Below are 21,458 nucleotides of genomic sequence, written 5' to 3' on the forward strand. Positions count from 1 at the left end.
ATGATACAACTATCATGGTATTTATAAATACATTCTTCTGCCCATTCCATATTCCCTTTGATCTCAGCAGGCACCTTGGTGGCTCATGGTTCTTTTAGATAGTGCAGTGATCCAAACCTTTGTTGCTTCAGGATCCAGCTATTAATAGTGTTGCCTGACTTGGGTTGTATAGTTGTCCATCGACTTTTTAAAAATGTTTTTTTGTTTATTTTTTGAGAGAGAGAGAGAGAACAGGGGAGGGTCAAAGAGAGAGGGAGATACAGAATCCAAAGACAGGCTCCAGGCTCTGAGCTAGCTGTCAGCACAGAGCCTGATGTGGGGCTCGAACCCACTAACCGTGAGATCATGACCTGAGCTGAAGTCGGACACTTAACCGACTGAGCCACCCAGGTGCCCCCTGTCCATCGACTTTAATCACAGAGCATGATGGTATGCGTCAAGGGGCCTTCTATATTTCAGGCATATACCTCCATACCTCCATTGTGTAACAGGACCCCAATTTCCCCTTAACAGTCAGAACCAGTCTCCCTAGCTGACACTGTAACTTCCTTGCTTCAGAGGCATGAGAAGCCCAAAGCTGCTGAGCGGCAGTCTTAGGTTCCAGTGAAATGGAATCACTATTATGTTTTTTAAACTTTATTTAATTTATTTTGAGGGAGAGAGAGAGAGAGGGCGAGAGAATCCCAAGCAGGCTCTGCACTGTCAGCGCAGAGCCCAATGCAGGGCTCAAACTTGCGAATCTGTGAGATTGTGACCTGAACCAAAATCAAGGGTCGAATGTTTAACCGACTGAGCCACCCAAGTGCCCCAAGCATTCATCCCTTTGGAACTAAGATCTCTGTACCAACAGAGCATAAGGTCACACGGATGAGCAGGAAAATGTTTGCTAGTAGATCATTATGGGGAGTAGTCAGATGCCATTCTCATTTCCACCCCTTGAGTTCTGGATCCTTGACTCCTGTCTCTGGGAGAAACAGTACCATATATTAGATGCTGGTTCAGAGGCTGGACAGTCTCGTGGAGGATATTGCCTCAGCTCTACACGGTATTACCACCTGGTTAGCACTGCAACTAAGTCCCCAAAAGGCCATTCTACCACGCTGTCAAGCCAGCTGCTTCAGGATGGTGGGGAGCCTGTTGAGACGAGTGAATTCCATGAACACAGACCCATTGTTGCACTTCATTTGCTGTGAAGTGAATCCTTTTGTCGAAAACAACGCTGTGTCAAACACCATGATGGTGGATGGTGGATGAGTCTGCAGATGGTAGATTTGGCAGAAGCATTGTGTGCAGGAAAGGCGAATAGAGTAACCGTCTATTCCAGGAACAAGAGCATGCTATCCCTTCCATGATGCAACTGGCCCAGTGTAATCAACCTGGTAGCTGGCTGATAACCCCAGAGAACGCTGCCGTATAAGAGACTTCGGGTTGGTCTCTGCCGCTGGCACCTTGGGCACTCTGCTGTGGTTGTAGCCAGGTCGGCCTTGGCCAGTGGGAGTCTGTGGTGCTGGTTCTATATGTAACCTCCATCCCCGTCACCATGGTCATTTTGTTCATGAGCCTACCGGGCTCCTGTCTGCATTAGTATAAGTTGCATACCCTTTCAAAATCATGTCTGAGTGTGGATCATAATGGCCAAAGGCATCAAGAGACTTACTGTTCCCTTTCACAAAGATGGCACCCAAGGGAGGTAAGGATGCTCCATCCCCTCCCAAAGCTGAAGCCAAAGCAAAGGCTTTGACGGCGGAGAAAGTGCTGAAAGGTGTCCAGTCACACAAAAAAAGATCCGCATGTCAATGAACAAATCAAGAGACTCTAGATGCTGGCGAGGATGTGGAGAAAAGGGTACCCTCCTACACTGTTGGTGCGAATGGAAACTGGTATAGCCGCTCTGGAAAACAGTGTGGGGGTTCCTCAAAAAATTAACAATAGAACTCTCCTATGACCCAGAAATAGCACTGCTAGGAATTTACCCAAGGGATACGGGAGTGCTGATGCATAGGGGCACATGTACCCCAATGTTCACAGCAGCACACTCAACAATAGCCCAAACATGGAAAGAGCCTAAATGTCCATCAATTGACGAATGGATCAAGAAGATGTGGTTCATCTATACGATGGAATACTACATGGCAATGAGAAAGAATGAAATCTGGCCATGTGTAGCAACATGGATGGACCTTGAGGGTGTTATGCTCAGTGAAATAAGTCAGGCAGAGAAGGACAGATACCATATGTTTTCACTCCTATGTGGAACAGGAGAAAGCTAACAGAGGACAGTGGGGAAGGGGGAAAATAGTTAAGGAGAGGGAGGGAGGCAAACCATCAGAGACTCTTAAATATTGAGAACAAACTGAGGGCTGATGGGGGTGGGGGAGAGGGAAAGGGGGGTGATGGGCATGGAGGAGGGTACTTGTGGGGATGAGCACTGGGTGTTATATGGAAACCAACTTGACAGTAAACTATAAAAGAAAAAAAAAAGATTTGCATGTCACCTCCCTTCCAATGGCTCAAGACACTGGATCTCTGAAGGCAGCCCAAATATCCTTGAAAGAGCGCCCCCGGGAGAAACAAGCATGGCCACGATGCCATTCTCAAGTTCCCCCTAACGACCGAGTCGGCCATGAAGAAAATAAAAGACAACAACACACTTGTGTTCACTGTGGACGTCAAGGCCAACAAGCACCGGGTCAAACAGGCTGTGAAGAAGCTCTATGACATTGATGTGGCCAAGGTCAACACTGACCGGGCCTGATGGGGAAAGGAAGACATATATTCGACTGGCTCCTGACTGTGATGCTTTGGATGTTGCCAACAAAATTGGGATCATCTAAAGTGAGTCCAGCTGGCTAAATCTAAATATAAATTTTTCCACCATAAAAAAAAGAGCTACTGCTTTTTACAGTTGAGACTGCTTACTTTTTTTCAGCATCTTATTCAAATATGACCTTCTTTTGGGTAATTTCATAGATAAGAGCTTAGCAATACTTACAAATACCTGCAAAATCCAAGTCATTTGATTAGGTGCTGTGTTTTTTGCTTTGTACCAGAGGTAGACAACAATAGTATTTTCTTTAATGTGTTTACTTACTTTAATAACAGTACATTTACCACGTTATCACCGTGGAATGTAAATTTAGGTTTGGCAAGAGAAATTTTGCAAGTGCAGTAACACGTTCTGGAGTATACCAAAGTTTGTAATGTCTGACCGAAGCAGCTTGCTCATAAATCATTAGTCACTTCGGTTTTAGGTAATTTATTAGCCTTTATGATTCTTATAGGAAAAAAAAACATACTTCATATATTTAAAAAGTGTTTATCACTTAACTTTTGGATTAGCACTCAAAAGATAGCTTTCTATTTCGAGATGACTTTAAAATTATTCTTTTCTTTATTAAAAAATAAAAATATTTTATTTGTTATTTTTTTAATGTTTTTTTTTAAATTTACTTCTGAGAGAGAGAGAGAGAGAGAGAGAGAGAGAGAGAGAGATCGTGAGCAGGGGAGGGTCAGAGAGAGAAGGAGACAGAATCTGAAGCAGGCTCCAGGCTCTGAGCTAGCTGTAAGCACAGAGCCTGACGCGAGGCTCTAACCCATCAACTGTGAGATCATGACCTGAGCCAAAGTCGGATGCCTAACCAATTGAGCCACCCAGGCGCCCCTAAAGCTTACTTATTTATTTTGAGAAAGGGAGAGCACAAGTGGGGGACAGGCAGAGAGGGAAAGAGAGAGAATCCCAAGCAGGCTTTGTGCTGCCAGCACAGAGCCCAACGCAGGGCTCAAACTCACGAAACCACAAGATCACAACCTGAGCCTAAACCAACAGTTGAACGCTTAACCAACTGAGCCCAGGTGCCTGACATTTAAAATTATTCTAATACAACAGCAGCATAAATATAATTCTGCTATTACAAAGAGCTAAACTGAGATCCATAATTACGTTTTTCTCATGTTTGCAAGTATGATCCTGAAATAAATACTACTTCGAAGTAGTCCTTTTATCAGGTTTTTAGGTTTAAACACACACACATGCACACACACACGCACACACACACATTTTGGGTTGTGGGGAGGCTTATAATGTTATATTCCATGCAGTGTTCTGAAAGGGGTCTTCAAAAGCCAACCAGCCCTAAAAACGGAAATACTGAGACCACAAAGCAGGCAGAAAAAAGTTCAATGAACTGGACTACATAGGATTCCTACATACCAGCAGATGCATGTGATATTCTGCAGCAACTGGAAATACTTCCAGGCTTGCATGTTGTCCTCTTTAGAACTAATTTCATCAGAAGAGTTGAAGAAGATGAACAATTTACCACTATCAAGTGCATTTGAAAGTGACTTTTTTTTTGGTGCGGATTTGACTCCCCTGAATGACCTAGTTGGTGAACTGGTCACTAGTAATTTAGTCACCAGGCAAATCAAGCCTGCACGAAAGGAAGCCAATCTTCAATGACCATGTTATTGTCTGACCCACTGTAATGATTTTTCTTGTCTTTTAAAGTTTATTTATTTATTTTTGAGAGAGAGATTGTGTGTGTGAGCAGGGAGGGGCAGAGAGAGGGGAAAGAGAATCTCAAGCAGGCTACGCGCTGTCAGCACGGAGCCCGATGCAGGGCTTGAACCAATGAACTGTGAGATCATGACCTGAGCCAAAATCAAGAGTCAGATGCTTGGCCGACTGAGCTACTCAGGCACTCCAGGCACTAATGATTTATTTTGAACATGAACATATAACCTTCAAATGAGATGTCTAACTAAAGCAGCCACCACCACTAAGACCAGGATAGTCTTTAATTTTCTTTCAAAGTAGGCTCCACACACAACGTGGGGCTAGAACTCGTGACCCTGGGATTAAGATGCTCTACCAACTGGGGGCACCTGGGTTGGCTCAGTTGAGTGTCCCACATCAGCTCAGGTCATGATCTCACAGTTTGTGAGTTCGAGCCCCACATCGGGCTCTCTGCTGTCAACGTCGAGCTAGAGCCCACTTAGGTTCCTCTGACCCCCTCTTTGTCTCTCCCCCACTTGGGCTCTCTCTCTCTCAAAAATAAATAAACATTTTTAAAAAAGATGCTTTACCAACTGAACTATACAGGCGCCCTGACATTATCTCTTCTTCTAAGGTTTAGGCTTTGCCCAGAACTCCTCATACGTGGAATAGCCCATACCCAGAATCATTGCTCCCATAGCAAAGCCTTGGGCTGCCACGCACATGTGGATCAGGTGAACAGACAACATTCAGTATTTGCCCTGCTCTTCAGTTTATATATTCCACACATAATGATTGCTGCAAATTGCCATCCCAATGGAAACGAATGGTGCCTCTCTAGCTTTTTGGGTAAGTTTAGATCCCCGATCTTCATCTTAGGAAGAGAAATCTCTGTGCCAGTTGACATAGTGACTACAGAATCCTCCTTTCAGGAAAAATGCAAATTGTATCACAGATGGTTTATACAGGGCCTGAGACCTTCTTACGTTCTGCGAATGACAAGACCTCTCAAGCTCTAGCCAGTTTCTGGCTCTCACCCAGGCACGCACTCCAACATTAGTTCGTTTTGTGTTGCCTGTGGGATGTCATGGATAGCTTCTGCCCAGGGTATTCTTGCAAATTTCTCCATTTGAGTAGGCCCTTGGATTTCTGTTGATCTGTCAACTCTCCTCTGCTCCTCATGTGTCACTATTGCATTTCAGTCAGTCTTAGCTTGATTTTCAGATTCTGATATTATCATGGTATCATCAATGTGGTGTTGTTATACCTGGGTCCTGCATCAAGTCCAAATCCCTCCTTTATTTTATTTTTTTAATTTGGGAGAGAGAGAGAGAGAATGCGAGTGGGGAAGAGAGGATGCAGGGGAAAGAGAGAGCATCTCAAGCAGGCTCCGTGCTCAGCACAGAGCCCAACAGCAGGCTTGATCCCACAACTCAGGAATCATGACCTGAGCTGAAATCAAGAGTTGGATGCTCAACTGACTGAACCACCCAGTCATACTCCCCCTTTTTTTATATATGAATTTTAGAATGAGTTTGTCAGTTTCTAACTCTTAAATCTTTACTGGTTGTGATTGGTGTTTATAATAGTTGTATTTTTTAATATCATCTCATAGTTACCATTTTCTGTGTGTGAGGAGTATACCTGTAATTTACTTTCTTAGCATATTTCCATTGTTCAATATAGTATTAAGTATAGTCATCATGCCTGTACATTAGATCTCCAGATTTTTAAAAAAAAATTTTTAATGTTTATTTATTTTGAGAGAGACAGAGACAGAGAGCCAGCGGGGGAGGGGCACAGAGTGAAGGAGACACAGAATCTGAAGCAGGCTCCAGGCTCTGAGCTGTCAGCATAGAGCCCGACACGGGGCTCGAACCCATGAACGGTGAGATCATGACCTGAGCTGAAGTCAGATGCTTAACTGACTGAGCCACCCAGGCACCCCCTTTTCTTTTTCCAGACTTTTTAAAGATTTTATTTTATTTATTTATTTATTTATTTTAATGTTTTATTTATTTCTAGGAGAGGGAGAGAGACAGCGTGAGCAGGGGAGGGTCATAGAGAGAGGGAGTCACAGAATCTGAAACAGGCTCCAGGCTCTGAGCTGGCAGTCAGCACAGAGCCCGACGCGGGGCTCGAACCCACGAACCGCGAGATCATGACCTAAGCGAAAGTCGGACGCTTAACCGACTAAGCCACCCAGGTGCCCCATAAAGATTTTATTTTTAAGTAATCTCCATACCTAACCTGGTGCTCAAACTCACAACCCTGAGATCAAGAGTTGCACACTCCACCGACTGACCCAGCCAGGTGCCCTGTAGATCTCTAGACTTTATTCATTCTACATAGCTGACTTTGTACTCTTTGACCAACATCGCCTCATTTTTCCCATACTCTTGTTAACGTTCTACTCTGCTTCTATGGGTTTGACTTTTAAAAAAAAGATTTCACATATCAATGAGATCATACAGTACAATATTTGCCTTTCTCTGTCTGATTCATTTCACTTAGCATAATGCCCTCCAGTTTCATACGTGTTGTTGCAAATAGTAAGATTTCCTTCTTTCTCATGACTGAATGATGTTGAGTTTTATATATATATCACATCTTTATCCATTCAGCCATTGATGGACGCTTAGGTTGTTTTCCATATCTTGAATAATTCTGCAATGACCATGGGAGTACAGATATCTCTTTGGGATAGTGATTTCTGGGTATGCACCCAGAAATGGGACTGCTGGATCATATGGTAATTCTAGTTTTAATTTTTTGAGCAGCCTCCATACTGTTTCCTGTAATGCCTATATCAATTTACTTTGTTTTCAAAAAAATTTTTATTTTAAAGGAATCTCTACATCCAATGTGCGGCCTGAACTTCCAGCCCCAAGATCAAGAGTTGCTTACTCCATTGACTGAGCCAGCCGGGTGCCCCTACTTTTTTTCTTTATTAATCTTTTATATCATCTAATTTGTCTCTCACTTTTACTTATATAGCAGTCAGTGATCTTATTCATCTTTCCTCTTTTCCTTTCTCTTCTCCTTTCATTTTTTAGTTGTTTTTCTACTTTGTCAGGACAAAGTAATGTTTATACGTTATCCTTCAACCTGTGACCCCAGCCTTGTGTTAGTCTTAGCTTTACGGTAGTGTATAAAAATGCTCAGTGTTAGGCTTTTGCCACAATTTCCCCACTCACCAGTTTTGGTCGGATGAAGCTCACCATTTGGTGTCATGCTGGTCAATAGAATTCCTTGCGGTGATGAGTACGTTCTGTACCTTTGTTGTCCAGAACTGTAGCTAGCCACATGGGGCCACCAAATTGGACAGCACAGCTCTATGAAATTCCTTAGGAAGGGCACAAGTGCTTTGGCATACTCAGCTGTTCTTCTAATGGCCTTGATACTTGAGGAGTATCTTGGCTGGATAGCATTTCCTTTGTATGTACTTTTCTCCCTTAACTTTCTTGACAATACTGTATTACTATTGCTTTGCTTTTGAGAAATCGATGCCAGTTTAATTCTCTGGTCGTCTAAGTTATTTCATCTCTTTGCCTGGAAGCCCCGAAGAAATGTGTTCTTTGTCTTTAAATTCTAATCGTTTTATTTATTTTTTTATGTTTTTAATGTTTTATTTATTTTTTGAGAGAGAGAGACAGTGTGAGCAGGGGAGGGTCAGAGAGGGAGGGAGATACAGACTCTGAAGACAGGCTCCAGGCTCTGAGCTGTCAGCACAGAGCCCGACGCGGGGCTCGAACCCACGAACTGTGAGATCATGACCTGAGCCGAAGTCTGCCGCTTAACCGACTGAGCCACCCAGGTGCCCCTTTAATCATTTTATTAGGTTATATCTCAGAGTGGGTTCTCCGGGTCAATTTTCCTTGGTACCCAAGGGGCCGTTGATCGTGTTGAGATTTGTTTTATGATCCTGGGTATGTTCTAGCTTGGTGACCATTCCAGGCGTACTGGAAGAAACTTCATTTCTATAATTTTGAGTGGAATGTTCTGCAAAGTCAAGTGGTTGCTTGGTGGCATCCAGTTTTCCTATATCCTTGTTGATTTTCTGTCTACTAGGGACTTTGATTACTAAGAGGAGTATTGAACGTCAGCAGTGCTAAGTGTGCATTTGCCCATTTCTTCTTGCAGTTCTTTCAGATTTGCTTTATGTGTTCTGAGGCTATTTTATTAGGGCAGTCTCCCCCCACAATCGTGCTCCGCCCCAATCCCCTCCGCCATCTTTTGGCTGCACAGTTAGGGATTTAGTCTCTCCTTTTTGGCACTCTCTTTCTGTAAGGAAGTTTGCCCTTGGGGCCCAGTGGTGGGAGGTTAGAAAAAAGGCCATGGGGATCCTTCCCATACTCTTCAGACCACTATTGTCCTTGCCGAAGAAAAGGATTTCTCTTCCTTAAAATTCGAGGTGTCAGCTGCTCCACCTGGCCCTGGGGCTTGCTTTGGGGGCAGGACTGCATTTAAAAAACAGGATTTCTCCCATTTTCTCTGTCCCGCAGGCACCCCCCCCCCCCCACTCCTTCAAGCTTCATGTACTTTTGGTGTCCCTGCTGACTCTGTACTTGGTGCTTCTCTCAAGCTCTTTGTGTTTTCTTAGCCTTACAGTTTATTCTGGTGGCTTCAGCTAGTGCTGAAGTGCAGTTGCCTCCCCATCCTTTGGCCTCTCCTAGCCTTCTCTTCTGAGCTTTGGAATTATATATCCACCTGCCAGCTGGAGGTCTATCAGTATGTGCCATAAACACCCCAGCTTAAGTCCAAGATCTATTTCAATTTTTCCTTCTGCCAACCCAGTGTGTCTCTAGTTTTGCTAATCTTAATATACGGCACCAGCCTCAACCCATCTGCTCACGCCATCATCCTGTGAGTGATGATCTGTGCCTTTCTCCCACTCGACAGTACTTCTGTATAACTTAGAAATATAAATATATTGTGGGAAGGTCAGAAAATATTCTGGTGGTCTAAGGAGTCAAGTATTTTAGAGACTGATCATCTGTAGGGGGAAAAAACAGTTGAAAATCCCTCCGCTTTCTGGTCCCTGAATGTCTTTGCAGCCCTTTATCTTATCAGAGCCTGAAGAGCTGTTTTTTCTCTCCGACTGTTCTATATGTAGTTTCATAGCTCACCACGTGTGTTTCATGATTTCTTGCCTTTTTTTATGCTGTCGTCCCATATTTTTGAGGGAAAGCATATTTAAAAATTTTTTTTGAAAGTGTGTTTATATTTGAAAGACAGAGACAGTGCAGGAGCAGGGGAGGGGCAGAGAGAGAAGGAGACACAGAATCAGAAGCAGGCTCCAGGCTCTGAGCTGTCAGCACAGAGCCCGACGTGGGGCTCAAACTCAGGAACCGTGAGATCATGACCCAAGCCGAAGTTGGACACTCAAACGACTGAGCCACCCAGGCGCCCCAGAGGGAAACTGTATTCTTGTTTAAGGATTTAGAGCTCTATCTCCCCAGGTGAACTTGAATCTGATAACACGAAGTGGAATCACGATTCATCCCTTGTGAAAGCCCATTGCACCCTGTACACGTGTCTAGCGCGGATCCTGTAACACCTTGTTGCAAGAATGTGTTCATACATAAGTCTCTTCACTGGGTTTTGAGCTCTTTGAGAACACGCACTCCGTCTTTTACTCCTTTTTGTTTTCCCAACGACTGGGACAAGTCCAGGCACCTAGTATTAACTCAGGGGTCAGTAGTCTTTTCTTCATGGATTGATCTATTAACACAATAGCAGGGCTGTTCTGGCCCCCCCACCCCAACAAAGTATAATATCAAGTGAGACACAGGCTCAGTTGTCCAATGTAGCTTCTTAGGGTTAAATCTTACTGGTGCTCTATGGAAAGAATTAGTTCCCACACATCCTTTGGTGTGTTTCATTCTTTTTTTTAAAGATAGTATTTAATTTTTTTTAAATGTTTATTTATTTCGAGAGCGAGTGTGTGACCAGGTCGAGGAGGGGCAGAGAGAGAGAGGGAGAGAGAATCCCAAGCAGGCTCCATGCTGTCGGCGCAGAGCCCGATGCAGGGCTCGATCCCACGAACCATGAGATCGTGACCTGAGCTGAAATCAAGAGTCGCATGCTTGACCGACTGAGCCACTTAGGCGCCCCTCCGTGTGTCCCAGTCTGATCATTGCAGATTGTTGTTACAGGGATCTGTGTCATTTGAGGACGTGGCTGTGGATTTTACCCGACAGGAGTGGCACCGACTGGACCCTGCTCAGAGGACCATGCACAGGGATGTGATGTTAGAGAACTACAGCAACCTGGCGTCTGTGGGTGAGGACTGGTGTCCATGTAACCCCTGGTACCCTGTTTCCTTTCTTGGTTACTGTAACCTGTGCTGCCTTTATAGACTCTAACAATACTTTAGGTTCTAGATTCAAGGGTCACAGACGCTTGACTAGTTTGAGGCACCAGGATGAGCATGTGTGTTGCCACTTGCCCCAATGAAAGGTTTACATGGGCCCCTTCCTTGTGCAGCTCATGAAGATGCACCTTCCTCCTCCATCAGAGGCCCTAACGCTCAGACAACTTGGCCCACGTCCTCTGCCATTTCCCATTAACAGGCCTCTGCGTGGCCAAACCAGAGATGATCTTCAAGTTGGAGCGAGGAGAAGAGCTGTGGATATTAGAGGAGGAATCCTCAGGCCACGGTTACCCAGGTGAGTGAGCAGTGTTTTCCAGTAACCTCTTTTTAGAGGCCCTTCCTCTGAAAATGACTGGAGGACAGAAGGCCTGCACCCTTGAGGTTTTTTTTTTAAGTTTATATATTTTTGAGAGAGAAAGAGAGCACAAGCAGGGGAGGGGCAGAGAGAGAGGGGGACAGAGGAGCTGTCAGCACAGAGCCCGATGTGGGGCTCAAGCTCATGAACCGTGAGATCATGACCTGAGCTGAAGTAGGATGCTCAACCGACGGAGCCACCCAGATGCCCCTCTTGATTTTTGTGGTTATCTACCACTCTTACCTACCCCCACCTGCCTCATCGTAAGAGGCACATTCTCAGCCAGTCTGTCTTTCTTTAGTATTCTCAATTGCCTGCCTTCCCTCCATTGCCTTTGATGCCTTCCGTTGTGAGGTGTACCTTCATACACTCATTTGGTGTTCTACCACCTCTTAAATGAGTATCAACCCTAATCTGGTCATGTTCTAGGTGTAGGGATCTAGCACTTAGTAAACTAAATCACTTTTCTAGAGCTTGCAGTCTGATGACGGAAAGAGACTGGAAACAAATGTATAATGTTTGACGGTGAAAAGAAAATCAATGCAAGATGCGAAAGATGGACAACGATGCTTGTGCGCTTGTAGAGAATATGCCCGGGGAAGACTTTTCGGGGAGGTTAACGTTAGTGCACCAACACCATCAGATGTGAGAGACACAGAACCGTGTAGATTTTGAATATTGTGGGCAGAGAGAACAGTATGTGTCAGGCCTGGTCTGGGCGATATATCCTAAAAATAGCAAAGAGGCCAGTGTAGCTTTTTTTTTATGTTTTTTTTTTTTATTTCTGAGAGAGAGAGACAGCATGAACAGGGAAGGGTCAGAGAGAGAGGGAGAAGCAGAATCTGCATCAGGCTCCAGCCTCTGAGCTAGCAGTCAGCACAGAGCCTGATGCGGGACTCGAACCCAGGAACCATGAGATCATGGCCTGAGCCAAAATCGGACACCTAACCGACTGAGCCACCCAGGCGCCCCGAGGCCAGTGTAGCTTAATGCTGGGTGGTGAGAGTGGTCAGATGCAATATCAGAGAGCTGGGGGCCAAATTACAGAGAGTTTTTTAGGCTACATTAAGCACTTTTTTAACAGGCTATGTTTTATAGGTTTTGTTAAGCACTTTAATTTGCGGCTGTCACAAGGGAGGCCATTGCTGAGTTTTAAGTGAGTGATCTGATTTGTTTTTAAAGGAGGTCTCTCACTGCTGTGTGGCAACAGTTCTGTTGAGGGTAATGCCCTCAGGCATGATAATGACCTACAGCGTCAGAGGATTCAATCTTTAGATCAAACCGTTGAATATCATGGATATGGAAAAGTCTTCTACAAGAAAACTGGCTTTATTGGACATAAAAGAACACGCACGGGAGTAAAAAACTTTGGATGTCACGAATGTGGGAAAACTTACTGCAGGAAGTCAAACCTTATTGAACATCTGAGAACACACACAGGGGAGAGGCCCTATAAATGTGGTGAGTGTGCAAAAACCTTTAGTGCAAGATCATACCTCATTGCCCATCAGAAAACTCACACGGGGGAGAAGCCCTTCGAATGTAACGAATGTAGGAAATCTTTCGGCAGGAAGTCCCAACTCATTCTACACCAGAGAACACACACAGGAGAGAGACCCTATGAGTGCACTGAATGTGGGAAAACCTTTTCTGAGAAGGCAACCCTCATGATTCATCAGAGAACTCACACAGGGGAGAAGCCCTATGAGTGCGGTGAGTGTGGAAAAACATTTCGAGTCAAGATATCCCTTACCCAACACCAGAGAACTCACACAGGGGAGAAGCCATATGAATGTGGTGACTGTGGGAAGAACTTCCGGGCAAAGAAATCCCTAAATCAACATCAAAGAATTCACACAGGTGAGAAGCCCTATAAATGTGGCGAATGCGGGAGATTCTTCAGAATGAAAATGACTCTCAATAATCATCAGAGAACTCACACAGGTGAAAAACCCTATCAGTGTAATGAATGTGGGAAATCTTTCAGAGTACACTCGTCTCTTGGGATACATCAGCGGATTCACACGGGAGAGAAACCTTATGAATGTAATAAATGTGGCAACGCCTTCTATGTTAAAGCGCGCCTCGTTGAACATCAGAGAATGCATTCAGGAGAGAAACCCTATGAATGTGGTGAATGTGGAAAGATCTTCAGTATGAAGAAATCCCTTTGTCAACACCAGAGAACTCACACAGGAGAGAAACCCTACGAATGTAGTGAGTGCGGAAATGCCTTCTATGTGAAAGTACGCCTCATTGAACATCAGCGGATTCACACGGGAGAGAGACCCTTTGAATGTCAAGAATGCGGGAAGGCCTTCTGCCGGAAAGCCCACCTCACGGAACATCAGAGAACTCACGTAGGCCGGCCCTTACCTTGCACTCTGGAGAAATCTTCTTTGTGAAGACTCCCGTCACCGTTTGATCAAGCCCTTTGGGTCATCTGTTCACCAGGCACACCGAGTGCACCCGTAACAATTAGACTCCCACGCTGGTGTGAAAATACATCCTGAGTCCCGTTAGGGGATAGCTCTATCTTGAAATGTTCTTGAAAACGATGAAATGTTGTTTTTATTCCACGTTGGAATAAACACGTTGTTGTTTTTATTTCCCTAATTAATGGCGAGGTTGAATATCTTCCTACCTGTTGACTGGCCATTTGGGTTCTTTTCTCCTGTGCATTGACTGTCGTGTCTCCTTTCCTCATTGTTTTCTAACGCGCTGCTTATCTATTACGTCTTGGTTTAAATGTTGTTTTCGTTTTTTAATATGTGAGAGTATACAAATCTTTTTTCAGTCACGTGTTTGGCAGCTATCTCTTCCTGGACTGTGGCTGGTTATTTAATTTTGTTAACTCTTCTGCTGAGGTTTTATGTTCAAATAGTATCAGTTTCAACGTGATCATATTCTCCTACACTTTCCTCCAAAGTTACAGTTTTCCTTTCAACATGGAGACCGTTAATCTACCCTGAGGTTTTGTGTGTGTGTGTGTGTGTGTGTGTGTATTGTGTGAATTGTACAACAGGAAATACTGTATTCCTCTGAACAATTTCCATAAACGGTATCACACTGTGCTGAATGTTCCGCAGCTTGCTTTTGTCATGAAATGTTACCTGTCCAAGGACTGTCCATGGTGAGAAATAAATACAGGTCTGGTTTATTCACTTCTCTCCCTGTTCCACTGGTGCCAGACATGTGTTTGTTTAGCGTCCGAATCTAAACGTGGAACTGATGGGTCATAGAATGTAGGCAGTGTTGAAGTTACTAAGCTGTTGTGCCCCTTAGCTCCAACACCCCCCTTCTACGCTGTTCTTTGCGATGCTGGGGCTCTCCGAAACATGTTTGTGCCTTGCCCGCCCAGTATCGCTTCTTCACGTGGGCGGCAGAAGGTCCCCGTGGTGGCAGTTTGCGGTTTTCCAGCACTGACAGAGCAGCCTCTTGGGCCCCACGGCCTCAGAAACACTAGCCGCAGCTGGCTCGTGCCACCCCCTTGGAGGTACGAGTCCTACCCACATGACCCCACGCCGCCAGGTTTCCAATTTTTAACAATTCCAGTTTCTTCCCTTGTTACCTCAGCCCAGCTGCTTCCTGCAGTTGCTGCCTCCGTGATAATTTTAATGTTCTCTTTCTGTCCTTGTCAGTTACATGGTTAATAACCTTGTGACTAGTCAAAAATTCTTTATAAGAAGTTCTTTTCATTAAAATAACTGGTATCATTTCTGTCTCCTAGCTGGGTTCTTTTTTTTTCTTTTTAAAAAAATTTTTTTGTTTTTATAGTTTATTTATTTTTGAGACAGAGAGAAACAGAGCACGAGCAGGGGAGGGGCAGAGAGAGAGGGAGACACAGAATCGGAAGCAGGCCCCAGGCTCTGAGCTGTCCGCGCAGAGCCCAACGCAGGGCTCGAACCCACGAACCGTGAGATCATGACCTGAGCCGAAGCTGGACGCTCAACTGACTGAGCCACCCAGGCGCCCCTCTTTTTGTTTTCTTTTTAATGTTTATTTATTTTTTTGAGAAATAGCATGCTCTTGAGCAGGGGAGGGGCAGAGAGAACGGGAGACAGAGAATTCCAAGCAGGCTTTTGCCGTCAGCACAGAGCCCAAAGTGGGGCTTGAACCCACGAACCTCAGGACCATGATCTCAGCCGAAATCAAGAGTCAGATGGTCCACCAATTGAGCCACCCCAGGCACCCCTCCTAGCTGGGTTCTGATTGCTACAGAAGTTTTACAACTTATTAAATAATTGAATTTTTCCCCTTCAAATTGTACTAATTTATACTCTCATGAGCAGTGTGAGACAAAGTTTACATTTTCCCACATGTACACCAGGGCTTATTATCAGTCTTTTTTTTTTAAATTTTTTCTATAGTTTATTTTTTTTGAGACAGAGAAGAGACAGAGCATGAGCGGGGGAGGGGCAGAGAGAGAGGGAGACACAGAATCCGAAACAGTCTCCAGGCTCTGAGCTGCCAGCACAGAACCCGATGCAGGGCTCGAGCCCACGAACTGCGAGATCATGACCTGAGCCTAAGTCGGATGCTTAACTGACTGAGCCACCCAGGCGCCCCTTATTATCAGTCTTTAAAATTGTTGCTAGTCCAGAAGATGTAAGCTGGCTTTAAGTCTTTCCATCAATGAATATGGTTTATCTTTTTATTTTTTAACTCAACTTTTTTGGACTTCAATTGTATTTTATGGTTTTCTCCCATAAATTGTCTTTAATTGAAGCTAACTTTTTTTTTTTTTACAAATAGTTTATTGTCAAATTAGTTTCCACATGAAGCTAACTTTTAATAGAAATTTTGCTTATACATGTATATACATATATATTTCAAAATATAATGCTGTATTATGGGGTTTATTGAATATAAATATTTACCTGTATCACACATACATACATACAGAAAGATACATACTTATATATCCCCCCAAAAACATTTTTATTTTATATGTTCACTTCATTTTACTCACATATTTGCCACGTTGGTTGCTCTCCATTCCTTTCTGCGTTCCATTCAGAATCATTTTCTTCTTTGCCTGAAAAATACCTTGAGTGGAAGTTTGTTAGTGACAAACCTCTGAACTTTGAGAATGTTTTCTTTTTTAAAAGCTTATCTTTTTATTTATTCTTTAAGTAAGCTCATGACCCCAAGATCAAAAGTCACATACTCTACCGATTGAGCCATCCAGGTGCCCCAAGAATGTTTTCTAATTCAACATTTTTGATAAGCAAAAGTGAATCCTTTACCTTAAGCATTTGGTAATACTATGCTATAGTAAATTGATGCTACATTAAATACCTGTTTTTTGTTCCCTGGATATTCTATAATAAATATGATGACCTAGGGTATTTGAATTAACCATCAGATGCCCCCAAATATAGCATACACTTGAATGTAGATGTTATACTTTATGCATTTTTTAAACAGCATGCTCTTACTCTCATTTACTATTAATTAAATTTATCAAGATGCCATCTCATTGATTCATTTAATCTTCAGATCATCCATTTACAAAATTCAATCTTATGTTTAAAATTTTTTTTAATGTTTATTTACTTTTGAGAGAGAGAGAGAGACACAGACAGAGCATGGGCAGGGGAGGGGCAAAGAGAGAGGGAGACACAGAATCCGAAGCAGGCTCCAGGCTCTGAGCTGTCTGCATAGAGCCTGACTTGGGGCTCGAACTCATGAACCGTGAGATCATGACCTGAGCCAAAGATGGACTCTTAACCAACTCAGCCACCCAGGCGCCCCTCAGTTTTATGTTTTAAAATTATTATTATTATGGAAAATGTCAAACATAAATAAAAGTCATCTATGATAACAGAAAGCAGATCAGTGGATGCCCCTGGGAGGGGAATTAACTCCTAAAGCGTAGGAGGGAACTTCCTGGGGGTGATGGAACTATTCTGTATCTTGATTGGAATGTGTATTGATAGTTATCAAATGAGTAAACTTAAGATTTGTGCACTTTGTTGTATGTAAATTATATCTCAACTTTACAAACAACAATAGAAAGTTCCCTGTTCCCATACCAGGAGCCGGATGTGGGCTGCCTGGGAGAAAACCAGGAATCTTGACCACTAGATCAGATGAAAGACACTGGCAATGGGAGACTTAGTACCCCCACCCCCACCCACGGGCTTTAGAAATGGCTTTGGTCCATGAAAATGACCTTCACTGAAGCCCCATGATGGGCCCCCCTTTAGGGACCATCACTTACGCGGTGATCCCTCACTGCCAGCACTGCTGTGTGGATTTCACTCCCAACAGCTTAAGCACAGTCTCTCCTGACCTGTCCATTGGCCGCCACCACAGTAGTTTTTACCCCCAGGATATGTCAGTACGGTGCCTACTAAGGCCACATTAACTTAACAGCACTTCTTTTCACCCCCGTTAGCCTAGAGCACAATGTCTGTACAGTGGCCTAACATCAGTTCACAATACCTTGTCTTATCACAACTTTGTGCTCCCACAAAGTCTACTGACCCCCATTAGCTCGTAGCCATCTGTCCCACCACCCCTTTTAGTTGCCATTACAATTTTTGCTGACCTGTTTGCTCACGGTAGAGTCTTTTCACCCCTTCACCCCCAGCTTTGTGACCGATGATTCTCCATTAACTTAATATCATGTTTTTTGCCTTGCTTTAGACTCAGCATGATGACTGCTGACCTCCCATTAGCTCACAGCAATGTCTTCTCACTTCCTTTAGACCTAATGTAGTGTCTGTTGACCCATATCGACAGCGTCTGTTGCCCTCCCACTGGCTACCATACGATATATTCGTTTTTTTGTTTTGTTTTTTAATTTTTTAACATTTATTTATTTTTGACAGAGAGAGAAACACAGCACAAGTGGGAGAGGGGAAGATAGAGAGGGAGACACAGAATCCGAAGCAGACTCCAGGCTCTGAACTGTCAGCACAGTGCCCGACGCAGGGCTCAAACCCACAAACCATGAGATCATGACCTGAGCTGAAGTCGGACGCTTAACCAGTTGAGCCACCCAGGTGCCCCCATACGATATATTCGACCCAGTGTGTTCCAGTCACAGTGTCTGCTCATCCTACATCAGATCCTCTCATCATGTTGATTTTTATTAGCCACCACTGCAGTGTCTGACCCCAGTGAACCCGCAGCTCAGCACAGCACAGCTGCACCAGTATCTATCTGCTGTTCCCCAATTAGCCACCAGCATGGTGACTTTGATCCTTCTGAGCCCCAATATACTATCTGCAGAACTTGGATGGCCTTGTCATTCTGTCTTCTGAACCCCTACTTATCAACCTTCAAGTTTTTTAACCTTCAGACCCAGTGGTGTCTGCTTAAAATAGCCCCATCGCTGTGTCTTCTCACCCTACACTACAGCCTGTCAGGGTGTCTGCGGACCATGCACCAGTGTCTTTATTTATTAGCCGCTAGCAGAGCATGAACTCCTTGAGGATGTACTGCCATGTTTTTTTGTCCTTACAGTAGTCACATCATTGTGTCTGTTAAATCTCCTCCCTTTAACCACTAATATTGTGTCCTTGACCAGTTGAAGCCTTAGTAAAGTCTGGTGACCCCACATTAGCCCCCATCATGGTGTCTGTTGATCCTCCATTAGCCAACAGTAGTTTCTTGGGCACCCAGCAATGGATTTGTTGGCTCTACTTAGCTACCATCCCTCTCTGTCTGCTGATCCCCAGTTAGCCATAAGAGCAGAGACTAACTTCCATGAGCTTCTAGGACAGGTGCTGCGGATTCCACATTAGCCCCATCTTGCCGATCACCGTTTAGCCATGAGTATGGTGTCTTTGACCCTCCGAAGTTTTGATCATGGTGTTCGTGACTGCGGGAACCCTCATCGCCGTGCCAGCTGATCCCTCATTAGCCACCAATACAGTGGCAGAGTGCAATGGTCCCCCAGCACAGTGCCCGCTGACCATACGTTAGGGCTCATCACGGTGTATGCTAACCCCATGTTCGCCTCAACGCTGTGACTGCTCACTACTTCAGTCCTTGCCTCATGCTTGGCAGTCGTGACGTCTGCCGCTGACCCTGTATTGCTGCCATCACTGAGTCTAACTAATACTGGTCACGAATACAGTGCTTTCGATCATAAAGTATCAGCCCAGTGTCTGCTGACCTCACATTAGCCTTTAGTCATTCTGCTGATTAGCCATTAGCCACCACGAAAGTGATTTTGTCTCTATCTCAGCATCAGTTCATTTTCTTCCCCCATCCCTGTGGAGGCTGGTCCCTCATCATACCCTAGTGCAGTGTATTTGCCTCATGAGCCTCAGTATAATGCCTCGGACTCATTAGAGCCTACCCTACATCAGAGCCTCTCATGGTTCAGGTGATCCTGTATTAGCCACCAGTATAGTATCTGATCCCCGTTCGTCCCCCGGCTAAGTCTGCTGGCACCGTATTAGCTCCCAGGACTGTGTCTGTTGAATTCCCGCTAGTTATAAATACAGTGTCTTTAATCTCTGTGATTACTCCCCACAGTTTCTGATAACCCTATGTTAGGACCAGCCACTGTTCCCTGACCTCTGTATCCTGGTTTGTTGGCTGTTGTTTGAACCCTTTCGATCGATCCTTGGACTGTGATGGTTCGCCAGTCCCTCAGGCTGCTATCTGATTTTTCTGTACCTTGCACTTCAGAGACTGTCCCTTGGTCCTTTTTGCTGTGGTCTCATCCCCTGTTGCTCTGGCTCTTTTGCAGCCCCTCTGATTATCTTCCACATACAGGGACTGTCCTGTGGTCTCTCCAGATATTTGTTGAACTGTTCCTCAGGTCCAGACACTGTTTCCTTGTCCCTCCAGCTGCTGTTGCCTTTTGTTTCTCGGGCTGTTCCCTCACCTGAGATTGTTCCCTTATCTCGCCGGCTGTCTCGTAGGTCTTTCTGGCGGTCGCGTGCCATTTAGGAATGGCTTCCTCTTCCATCTGGCCGTTCTAGAGTCTCTACGGCCGTCCTCTAACTACGAGGCCTGTTCTCTGTCCCTCTGGCTGTTTGACAGCCTCTTTGTTGCACATCGCTGCAGTGGCCGTTCCCTTGGCCCGTGGCTGTTTGCTAGCGTCCTGGAATATTTCCTCAGCCCCGGCCCGCTGTCCGGAACCACAGGCTGTTCCTGCTGCTTCTGGTTGATCCCCCGTGCCTGGAATAACGTACCTTCTTCTCCCAGTTAGCCGTTCCCTCAATCCTGGCTGTGCTTGCACCTGCTCATTTTCTGGTTGATCCAACTGTTTCTCAGCACCAAGGACTGTTGCGTACACAGGATGTGGCTGGGGGTGTGAAGCAGCAAGGAGTGCCAGCCTGCAGTGGGAGCGCCTTCCTTCCGGGTAGCTCCCTTTATTTATTTGCTTTTTAATGTTTATTTTTGAGAGAGACAGAGCGTGGGCGGGGGAGGGGCACAGAGAGAGGGAGACACAGAATCGGAAGCGGGCTCCAGGCTCTGAGCTGTCAGCACAGAGCCCGATGCGGGGCTCGAACTCATGAACCGTGAGATCATGCCCTGAGCCGAAGTCGGGTGCTTAACCGACTGAGCCACCCAGGCGCCCCCTTTAGTTGTGGTTGCCATGGAGAAGCATACCCTGCAGACAGGCTTCCTACTTCAGAGTCCTTGTATGGCTCCTGGCAGGACATCTGTAGGCCTGAGGTCACTACCTTCCTCCCATTACCCTTCTAGAAAATCCACTAACATGAGTAAAGTCACTTACCCCCCTACCCCAGCCTTCCATGCGTCTGGGTGTGAATCTCTGCTTGGGAGAGACTGATGACAGAGAGGAAGCACGTGTGGGGGGGTGTCAGCCCTGTGACATGTGCGGCATGGGGGGGGGGGAAGATACAGCTCAGTGGGTAGCCTGGGGGCCAGCCTTTCCCTCACCTGAGCCTCAATGCTTCTCTGTAAAAAACGGGCCTCACAGTACATATCCAGAATCCTGAAGTCTGCGCTAGGGTTGGAAGATGACTAATGGGTGTGTTCGCCCCTCGGGTATCCTTTTCAGGTCAAAGCACGAAACTCATAATAATCCCTTCCTGTGTACTATTATTAATAGTGATTTAATTTCTCGACAGGCAATGTAGTGTGATGAACACGGATACTGAAGCCATATCCGTATTCAAATCCTGTCCCTTAATGGTTTCTCAGACACAACATCAAAAGCACTCAGTAGAAAACAAAAAGGAGGGGCACCTGGGCGGCTCAGTCGGTTGAGCATCCGACTTCGGCTCAGGTCATGA

At 45.0% G+C, this 21,458-nt stretch overlaps 1 protein-coding gene and 2 pseudogenes across 1 annotated transcript in view; 2 read left to right on the forward strand and 1 right to left on the reverse strand.

The window, feature by feature from the left end:
• ZNF157 (zinc finger protein 157) overlaps positions 1 to 13,702 on the forward strand; it is a 44,807-nt gene extending 31,105 nt beyond the window's left edge. The window contains exons 3-5 of the mRNA XM_039216787.1: positions 10,654 to 10,780; positions 11,071 to 11,166; positions 12,409 to 13,702. Coding sequence (XP_039072718.1) covers positions 10,654 to 10,780; positions 11,071 to 11,166; positions 12,409 to 13,631 — 1,446 coding nt within the window. The 3' untranslated portion in view covers positions 13,632 to 13,702. The remainder of the gene's footprint in view (positions 1 to 10,653; positions 10,781 to 11,070; positions 11,167 to 12,408) is intronic.
• LOC120219884 lies at positions 1,675 to 2,834 on the forward strand (annotated as a pseudogene).
• On the reverse strand, positions 5,125 to 5,402 carry LOC120219885 (annotated as a pseudogene).
• Positions 13,703 to 21,458: the final 7,756 nt, after the last annotated feature.

This window comes from Hyaena hyaena, unplaced genomic scaffold, assembly GCF_003009895.1.
Source record: "Hyaena hyaena isolate Hyena2069 unplaced genomic scaffold, ASM300989v1 scaffold_658, whole genome shotgun sequence".
NCBI classification, from domain to species: Eukaryota; Metazoa; Chordata; class Mammalia; order Carnivora; family Hyaenidae; genus Hyaena; species Hyaena hyaena.